We start from the raw sequence: 9,371 nt of genomic DNA, 5'->3' as shown, positions 1-9,371 counted from the left end.
ATCTTCCAGGTCCAGGAAGGTGGCTGCTGCCACAGAGTTGCCTCCTTGATAAAAGGATATCCCTAACCTTCTTTACAGCTCGAGGGACCCTTGTTAACTTACTGTGATAGAACTAAAAAGAACTGGGTATACTACAGAACAGACCACACGAGACTAATGTAGCAGTTGTTTCATTGTTACAAGAAATAAAAACGGCGATGATACAATCGATGAAATTACATTTTATTAATAGCTATTTAATTTTTCAAGTGGTTTCTTTATATTGTTTTTCAGGATCCCGAGTGCCCATGGACCATAGAGTATGACAGATCCTCACCCAGTGGTCAGAGTGATCAAGCTAGCAGTGGGCACACTGCTGTCATGACAGATACCATCTATAACAAGGTACCTACCTACATTCTGCCCTCCCCCTCAAGGTGTTTAAACTTCCTACCTTGTATAATAAGCTACTCAAGTAGCCCACCTCTGTGGACGAGTGGTCACGAGCACTGACTCTCGACCCGGAGGTGTTGGGTTCGAATCCCCGCCAGGGCAGAAATTTTCTAACCAGATTTTTCCGTTCTTGGATAGGCGTGAATGTAAAAGAATGTGCCTTGAAGTACCGAGGCACCATCTGTAGTGAGCACTTGCCTTGTACGCGGGAGTCCCAGGTTCCATAAATTTTGTGACCGAACGCTTCTTTAAAAAATAAGTAGTTATGAACAGATATCCCCGAGGCACCTACTGTAGTGAGCACTTGCCTTGTACGCGGGAGTCCCAGGTTCCATAAATTTTGTGACCGAACGTGCTAACTTCGCTTCTTTAAAAAATAAGTACCTAGTTATGAACAGATATCTTCTTGCTTTAATTCCTTCACTAATTCGATAATCACCTCTTGTTTCAGATGGACAAGTATAACTTTGGCGACAGACGCAGCAGTTTGGGATATCGGAGTAAATCTAGTGGCAAATCAATTGTAGATACGATGAGTGCTTCAGAAAGGTAAGCCTAGGTGCCCTAGGTACATCAAGGCAGACGCACTACCCACCAAGCTAACTAGGCTTGCAATAATGATTTTCATCAAATACGTATGAAAAAAAAAAAATCCCTTTGTAGTCCAAGCCCAATATTATATTCTATCAACTCTGCACATTACCTGCCTCGGTGGTGTAGTGGTCAAGGCGCTCGCCTGGTAAACAGGGGGATGTGGGTTCAATCCCAGCCGAGGTATGGAATTTTATCCTCAATATAATTCACAGACGCAGCAGTTTGGGATATCGGAGTAAATCTAGTGGCAAATCAATTGTAGATACGATGAGTGCTTCAGAAAGGTAAGCCTAGGTATTTTTTATTATTATTATTATTATTTTTTGAGAGTTGATATATAGACTAGGGTATTGTAACTGCTAAGGTCTTATCGTACCGAAGTCGAAGGGAGAAGGAAGACAAGATAGGAGAAAGCCAGGCGTTCCGAGAACGAACATCATTAACCGCTCAAAATACAATCCGCCCCGGGCGGGAATCGAACCCGCGACCTAGCGCTTACAAGGCAGACGCGCTACCCACCAAGCTAACTAGGCTGGCCAAGAAATTTCTCCAAATCTTTTGGTACTTGTTCAGAAGTCACGTCAATGGAAACTTTGCTAAAAGAGGAGCTGCCACAACAAAATACAATCCGCCCCGGGCGGGAATCGAACCCGCGACCTAGCGCTTACAAGGCAGACGCGCTACCCACCAAGCTAACTAGGCTGGCAATAATGATTTTCATCAAATACATATGAAAAAAAATCCCTTTGTATTCCAAGCCCAATATTATATTCTATCAACTCCGCACATTACCTGCCTCAGTGGTGTAGTGGTCAAGGCGCTCGCCTGGTAAACAGGGGGGTGTGGGTTCAATCCCAGCCGAGGTATGGAATTTTATCCTCAATATAATTTAAATTTGACCACAGTAATAGTAGTAGCCTACTGCTGGAGTAAAGGGACTTTTCAGTCCTATGCGAGCAGTATAAATAAGATTAAGCACTATTATTATATTTCAGATCGGCGGCTACTCACTTGTCAGAATAGGTAAGTCTTTTTGATACCTAGTTAGGCAGGCACACATGTTATCTGGTTGTAATACTTGAGCTATTATTGTTTAAGTGGAAAAAAAGATGTAGGTATCAATCCCTGTGTACAAATGTTGGGATCTTTGACTATGTATTAGACCATTTTTCCTCTTGCATCCTGATGTTTACCTACAATGTCATTGCTGGCTTCCAAGGCAAAACAGAAGCTGCCTACATTATAATTTACTGTATACCTACCTATCTTGTGTTTTCAGAAATAGGACTAGACTCTTGTATTATACCCTTGGCAAGTGGAAGATCTCCAAGTCCACTTTATCTCATTCAATCGACAGATTTCTTCTATCCATTAGTAACTCACCCACACATCATGGGTGCCATAGCATGTGCAAATGTTCTGAGTGATATCTATGCAGTGGGTGTAACAGATATTGATGCTTTGCAAATGATAGTTGGCATTTCAACTCAGTTGACAGAAGATGAGAGGGATATTATTGTTCCAATGTTGATTGAAGGTTTCAAAGCTCAAGCATCAGTTGCAGGAGTGAACATATCTAAAGTTGCTGTAAAGTTAAACCCTTGGATGACCATAGGGGGAGTTGTTACCTCTGTGTGTTCCAGTGAGGAATTTGTCATGTAAGAATACTTTGGAATTGAATTTAATTTAAGAATACATTAAGAACTTTTAGACTTGGAAGTTGAGATTATTTAGTAAAATTGCAAAGGCTTGTGTGACTCAGCTTAGCAAAATAATAATAATAGTAATAATAATAATAATAATATTGAATTAATGAATAATATTGAATTAATGATTGCCGTGGAAACAAAAAAATTGGCCAGATTTGTATACTTTTTTTTATCTCTAAGATAAAATAACTTTATAAGAAACCTAATATGTAATCTCATTAGTTGGTCACAAATCATAATATAATCAATAAATAATCACTCTATTTTTTCTTGTTGGTCTCAGGCCAAATCAGGCACAACCTGGAGATGTGATTATTCTGACAAAACCACTCGGTACTCAGATGTCTGTAACCATTCGATCCTGGTTGAAAAACGAAGAAAAACTCTCTTTTCTGAAAAGTATCAAAGTGGACAGTGCAATGTTAAAGCAATGTGTTAATTCAGCCATAACTCTCATGGCTACAATCAACAAAAAAGGTAAGATATTCATTCTTGGTAAATTTGCCTAACCTAATTTAACAAGCCAATTTTGGCCAAAAAAGTTGTTTTTTTTTTTTTTCCCTTTTTTTGATAGAGGGAACTGTAACTGCTAAGATCTTACCGTCCCGAAAGCGTAGAAAGAAGGAAGACAATATAAAAAGCCAGCAGTTTCGAGACCGAACCTTATCTATTTAGGATAAGATCCGCCCCGGGCGGGAATCGAACCCGCGACCTAGCGCTTACAAGGCAGACGCGCTACCCACCAAGCTAACTAGGCTGGCCAAGAAATTTCTCCAAATCTTTTGGTACTTGTTCAGAAGTCACGTCAATGGAAACTTTGCTAAAAGAGGAGCTGCCACAACTGAGCAGTGACCAGTGTTATAGGGTTAGGTTAAACGGAAAAAGAAGCTTTCACAATATGAGGAGAAACCAGTGTTATAGGGTTAGGTTAAACACAAAAAAAGGAGCTTTCATTGCCGTCTAACTTTATTTTCCAGCTGCCATCCTAATGAAGAAATATAACGCTCACGCCTGCACTGACGTCACAGGATATGGTTTAACAGGACACGCTACAAACCTGGTCAAATATCAAACTAACTCCGTGAATTTCATGATCCACACGCTTCCTATCTTGTATCCTTTGGGTGTAATAGCATCTCGTCCTGGCACTAGATTCTATCAGAATGTCAACAGAGGACATGGCATTGAAACTTCAGGTAAGCCCAATTTCATTATTATTATTTTATTTTAATTTTACTTGTCTGTATTCATTTACCTTGGGGTCTATAATTTCATGTTGAAATGAATTTGGACTTGTGCGTAGCAGAGGACATGGCATTGAAACTTCAGGTAAGCCCAATTTCATTATTATTATTTTATTTTAATTTTACTTGTCTGTATTCATTTACCTTAGGGTCTATAATTTCATGTTGAAATGAATTTGGACTTGTGCGTAAGTGCAGATTTTCATAAGTCTCTCTTTTTATTAATTTGGAAGAACTTTAGAAGACGATATATAAAACGATCAAAACAGAACCGTATTTGAGGTTACACTGGGCCGGTCTCCGAAAATTTGGAGCATCTACCTCCCCCCAGCACATCACTGTTTCGATAAAATTCTAGATACTATTCGTATCAGAATAATCAGATATGAAGCCCACACGAATGTCTTTAGATACTTTTCTAATGGAAGTCTGGAGATACCCAACAGTATAAAAAAGAAGTACCTCAAATGTTTAACATAATTTTGTAGATACACACATTTTTCCAAAGAGGCGATGTTTACTACAAAAAGTTGGGGGAGAAATGCAAATTTAATTATTGAAGTACGTACGTGACTTGCAAATATGAAAATTATGAGACCGAATTATAATAAATCTTGAGTGGCAAATGCTTATGCAAAATACAAATACTTGGAATATACATATTTGAATTGCCTACTAAAATAAGGTACTTGCTGTCATTGAGAGCTGGGTGTAAAATTAATGTAAAGAATTTATTATTTTTAATTATAGACAATGGGGCAAGTTCGTTTATTAATAAAATAAATAAATGAAAATATTTTGTTGGTGTAGAATTTAGAGGTAGAAAAAACATGTGGAGAAAAGACAGCTATGTACGCCTCCTACGTCTCTGAAATATCTGAAAATTGACCACCTTTAACTTCTGTCTGAAAATTTCAATTTTCTTGTATTAATGCTCGACTTTTTGGAGGCCATTTGGTAGACTTTTTGATACCTACGTAAGAATGCGTTTTATCTTTCTTTCTTGGTATTGTTTTATCTCCGTTTTCCATTTTGAAACAGTTGGGAAATAGCGAGTCCAGCCGATTTCTTCGTGGCGTAGTTTGAAGCTTCCCTTATTGTTTGTTGCCTTTTTTGTAGTTTTCTTTTGTTGATAATTTTGTAAGTACCTGTAGTACAGTTGTTGCATTGGTTATTTACTGAAAATCTACTTGCACCAGTTATTTACTGAAAAGTTTGTTTTTATTTTTAGTTGATGTAGGTAGAGGCTGTTACTGATAGTTTTGTTTTAAATACTTTTAGTTGTTCGTCTTAGAAAATTTACAGTTATTTGCTGAATTTACTCAAAGATTAGTTTTAATTGTGTGGATCTTAAAAGTTTTCCTACTCTATCCGAACCAAAAAACCATTTTCTGGCTCCAGGTGGTCTGTTCATCTGTCTACCTGAGGACCATGCTAAGGATTTCATCAAGGAAATGAACGGTCTTGCTTGGATTATCGGAAAAGTAACTCCCGGGGATAGATCGGTCATAATCAAGGATAGTCCAGATATATTTCACGTGACTTTGATCAGGTAGAAAAGTCAATTGGAAAACATTATGAACTCCTTATTTTTAAAAATAGGCCCTAATTAAGTTAGTTATTAATTACTGTGAAATCTGTGAATACGGGGTAACGCGAATTATTAATTTTATCTTCTTGTTTTATTTAGTTTATCTGTTTATCGGAATCGTTTATATTTGTAGAATTTTAACCAAAGAACTCCTTATTTTCGTCGTGATGCTTTGTTATTTGTTAGATAGTTTCACGGAGGAATACTTTTGCAGAAATTTGACGATCATATTTTTTTTTAAGACTTCAATCTAGGTTGTTAATATTGTTGAAATGTTAAAAAAAAAAAAAAAAAAAAAAAAAAAAAAAATCACTAGCTAGCTTAAATATTAAAAATAACCCGACAGACTGTTGATGTAGACAATCATGCAGGTAATACACTCTTCAACTCCCTGTAGAAAGACAGATCCTAACTAACTCCCTGTACCCATACTCCATAGGGAGTTAGGATCCTACTGATTGACTAAATACTTGAAGAGTCCGCGGAAAATATTGGTTCTTTTTTTACAACTCACTCGCTCTTTACATATATCTGTAACGTGAACGGTAATTACCTGAAACATGTTTGTCCAGGTGAATGATATGTGGCCAATGTTGCAAGGTCTTGGTGAAGAAAGGATTGGTGACGCCCAGAATGGCAGGAGGAACTGTGTTGGTTTTGGAAGTGTAGTCTTTGAAGTCGCTGTCATGAATGGTAAAGTAGGGCCGGTACTCGGCGAAGTAGATCAGAGGGTTGATCAAACTGAAAACAAAACAAGTTCATTTTAAGTAATTTATTTGAATTTAATACATTTCATAAAAAAGCTATTCAACAGTTTTAAGTACAGCTTGATTGCAGATCTCGGCTTCCCATAGTTTATTTTTTTTTTTTAAATTTATTTAGACTTTCTTCTTTTTCTTCGCCTTTTCCCGTGTACAAACGGGGTCCGCGTTTTTCGCCAGCCATTCAATCAGCCCTATTTAGTGTGATTGCTTTGGGCTAACATTTGGTTTTGGCTACAAATTTTAGGAGTGGATGCCCTTCGCGCTCAACCTTGGCTATTTCTTTAGCAATGGAAATTTAGGCTGGTATACTCCCTGTTTAAAGTCCCCCAGCCAGACTATGTCTCTATCATATTTATAGGTTTTGATTTTATAGGCCCCTACGCGCTTCTAAAAGTCGCGCGTCTATGTTTCCAATGAGAGACGGGCCTAATGATGTGACAGTTATTTAATCAAAGAAGCTAGAAAAGTTTTCTAACCTGACTAAGAAATACACCATTTGGGAGCTAATCACAGGGGAAGATGTCATGACAATGATGGGTTCACAAGTGAGAACCAATTCCCACAGGAGGTGGACGTGGGAAAACAGGGAAGAAAATTTATGGAAGGCGTCCATCTCGAATTTGGAACATTGTAGCGAGGACTGAATGCCTCTACTGGGATCATTGAGGAAATAATGCGTATGCCAGGGTGGGGAAGTGAAAATAAAACACAAAAAATTCAAATGTTGATGCTCACATCAGTTACATCAGAATAAAAAACAGGCCTAATGACATTCCATTCAAGGTCGTTCAAGGAGGTAAAATCAGTGGCGTGAGTACAAAAAGTGAAGCCCAGGTTTTTTTTGTAAACAAAACGATAAGGCGCGAGCGCGAAAATTCAAAATTTCATAAAATGTTGGTTGATAATTTTTTCACCTAAAAAAATAAAATTAGTACTGTTTATCTGCCTCATTATTTCTGATTATTCTAAAAAAAAGGACCATACGGCCATTAAAATGAGACCTCACTCATTTTAATGTTACCATCATTTAGATAAATTTCCTGAACCTTGTGATAAAGAAAGACACACTGATACTGATTTGAGAAGAAAGGTGAGTAAGTGAGTATGAGTAACTTGTACAATAAGAACTTTCTTGTGGAACATGAATTTATTATTTTTAACTGTTGTTTAACAATGTCCTCATCTCTTCTCTTCCCCTTGTCCATATTCCCTAGATTTTATTCAGGGATAGTCTGTACTATATGAATGTTAACCCCAACTTCTGGGCAATACATTAATTTGACATGATAAATCCCATTATCCCAATGGCACTTTTATAGGCAAGAGGTTAGTGACTTTACTAAACATATGTACTTATTAATGTGTGTTTTTGGCTTACAGTACTGAGAAGCCATGGAAAACTTCAAAGCATTGGCAAACCTTCTAAAAATTAATGGTAAGTTTATCTTCAATAAGGCTTTGGTGAACTTCAATTGGTGTATAGTTACACCTAGTTCCCAAATCTGGTCATTCTAGGCCCAGTTTTATAGTTTACATGATCTTATCTGCAAAAGAGCCTGAATTCAGGACTCACTGTTTTATTTGCTATTTACATACCTACTTAGGTATAATTAAATTTTAATCTATAGCAGGCATAATCCCTATTATTAGTACTTTTCCTGAACATACCTAAAGGGTGAAAAAAAGTTGTCCTATAAATTGTCTGCAAAAGAGCCTGAATTCAGGACTCACTGTTTTATTTGCTATTTACATACCTACTTAGGTATAATTAAATTTTAATCTATAGCAGACATAATCCCTATTATTAGTACTTTTCCTGAACATACCTAAAGGGTGAAAAAAAGTTGTCCTATAAATTAATGATTTTAAATTTATGATTATTATTTCACAGGCACAGAAAACATTGATGACTTCAATCCTGAACAGCACAACCTAAGGAAAGATTTCCTCTTGACAAAGTTTGCTGAATTGATTGGATGAGGTTGCAAAGTTCCTCAGGTGGTTTTATCCAAACTTCTGGCAGGAACATTCAATGTGGCTTCTAGTTCAGCAGATAGTTTAGGTAAGTCTTTTTGATACCTAGTTAGGCAGGCACACATGTTATCTGGTTGTAATACTTGAGCTATTATTGTTTAAGTGGATTCACACTATTGTAGTGGCCATGTATCTTGATCTTCATTTACGGTATTCCTTTCCTGTATACGTCAAGCTAACGACTGCCATTCCTTTATTTTGTGATACCTAATAATCAAAATATAATAATATTCAGAGACATACTACCGTCTTCTTATTGCCATACCTATATTTAAGTTATTTATTTTTGGGGACACTTTTATTCATACCACCTAATAAACAAGTATTAGCCTGATACGAAATACTGAGATAAAAAAGAGAAGTTCAAATAAAATCTGTACTTACCTAAAAAAAAAATCATCGAAAAAAACCTCTGTTGATGTTGAAAAAATCTGCTAAAGATGGGTCGGAAAAGAAAGACATTTCAAAAGTATTAAACAATATGACTGTATAATTGGAAATGAAACAAAGATATGAATAAATTAAGAAATATGTATCTAAAGATACCTACATAGTAATTCATACCTAATGAAAACTTGAAAATTGATATCCTTCTGCAGTAATATTGCACATCCATATTTATTTTACCCTACTCAATGGAGTGAATTTTTAGGAAAGAAAGAGGTCGATCGACTGCCAGAACTAATCAAATTTTTAGAAATCAAGATTCCCGGGAAATGATTTTTTATAGCTGCCTAGCAACTAGTGTGTGTATGCAATATGTCTTACTATAAACATTTTTCTTCATTAGTGGATGTGCCAAAATTACAACGAATTATTAGGACTCATTTACTACGTTTTCAAACAGCAGTAGCTGATTTATTCAAGAATCTGGATGTAGGGTCTGGTCTTTGAAAATTTCTATAGGGGGAATGAGACCTTAAATCTTGAGATTAGTAGCACTTTACCTAGTCTATAAAAATTACAAAAAAGTACTACTTAAAAAACCACTTTACATAACAAC

The 9,371-nt window shown here is 36.5% G+C and overlaps 3 protein-coding genes and 1 long non-coding RNA gene across 4 annotated transcripts in view; 3 read left to right on the top strand and 1 right to left on the bottom strand.

Moving 5' to 3' along the window:
• The window catches only part of LOC103512727 (protein phosphatase PHLPP-like protein), a 14,884-nt gene extending 12,835 nt beyond the window's left edge, over positions 1-2,049 (top strand). The window contains exons 9-11 of the mRNA XM_026826122.1: positions 274-384; positions 884-981; positions 2,022-2,049. Coding sequence (XP_026681923.1) covers positions 274-384; positions 884-981; positions 2,022-2,049 — 237 coding nt within the window. The remainder of the gene's footprint in view (positions 1-273; positions 385-883; positions 982-2,021) is intronic.
• A 236-nt stretch (positions 2,050-2,285) lies between these two features.
• LOC113468868 (selenide, water dikinase 1-like) lies at positions 2,286-5,787 on the top strand. Its single transcript, XM_026826126.1, has 4 exons — positions 2,286-2,684; positions 3,019-3,212; positions 3,713-3,931; positions 5,381-5,787. The coding sequence occupies exons 1-4, from the start codon at positions 2,419-2,421 to the stop codon at positions 5,533-5,535; spliced, it is 834 nt and encodes a 277-aa protein (XP_026681927.1). The 5' UTR covers positions 2,286-2,418; the 3' UTR covers positions 5,536-5,787.
• A 304-nt stretch (positions 5,788-6,091) lies between these two features.
• Positions 6,092-7,007, bottom strand: LOC103512726 (protein DENND6A-like). The gene is made up of 2 exons (XM_008477503.1): positions 6,811-7,007; positions 6,092-6,311 (listed from the first exon to the last, which is right to left on the bottom strand). The coding sequence occupies exons 1-2, from the start codon at positions 6,945-6,947 to the stop codon at positions 6,092-6,094; spliced, it is 357 nt and encodes a 118-aa protein (XP_008475725.1). The 5' UTR covers positions 6,948-7,007.
• Positions 7,008-7,244: 237 nt separating this feature from the next.
• On the top strand, positions 7,245-8,262 carry LOC108252808. Its single transcript, XR_001809594.2, has 3 exons — positions 7,245-7,424; positions 7,715-7,769; positions 8,226-8,262. It is a non-coding gene; the product is annotated as an uncharacterized LOC108252808 (long non-coding RNA).
• The last annotated feature ends 1,109 nt before the right edge of the window (positions 8,263-9,371 follow it).

This window comes from Diaphorina citri, unplaced genomic scaffold (genome assembly GCF_000475195.1).
Source record: "Diaphorina citri unplaced genomic scaffold, Diaci psyllid genome assembly version 1.1 scaffold877, whole genome shotgun sequence".
NCBI lineage: Eukaryota > Metazoa > Arthropoda > Insecta > Hemiptera > Psyllidae > Diaphorina > Diaphorina citri.
This window is presented reverse-complemented; position numbering and strand designations above follow the sequence as displayed.

Coding starts and splice junctions, on each gene's coding strand:
- LOC113468868 (XM_026826126.1), top strand. CDS start 2,419: ATGGGTGCCATAGCATGTGCAAATGTTCTGAGTGATATCTATGCAGTG. Junction 2,685..3,018: donor TCCAGTGAGGAATTTGTCAT/GTAAGAATACTT, acceptor TGTTGGTCTCAG/GCCAAATCAGGCACAACCTG. Junction 3,932..5,380: donor ACATGGCATTGAAACTTCAG/GTAAGCCCAATT, acceptor TTCTGGCTCCAG/GTGGTCTGTTCATCTGTCTA.
- LOC103512726 (XM_008477503.1), bottom strand. CDS start 6,947: ATGGACGCCTTCCATAAATTTTCTTCCCTGTTTTCCCACGTCCACCTC. Junction 6,312..6,810: donor ATGGTGTATTTCTTAGTCAG/GTTAGAAAACTT, acceptor TTTTGTTTTCAG/TTTGATCAACCCTCTGATCT.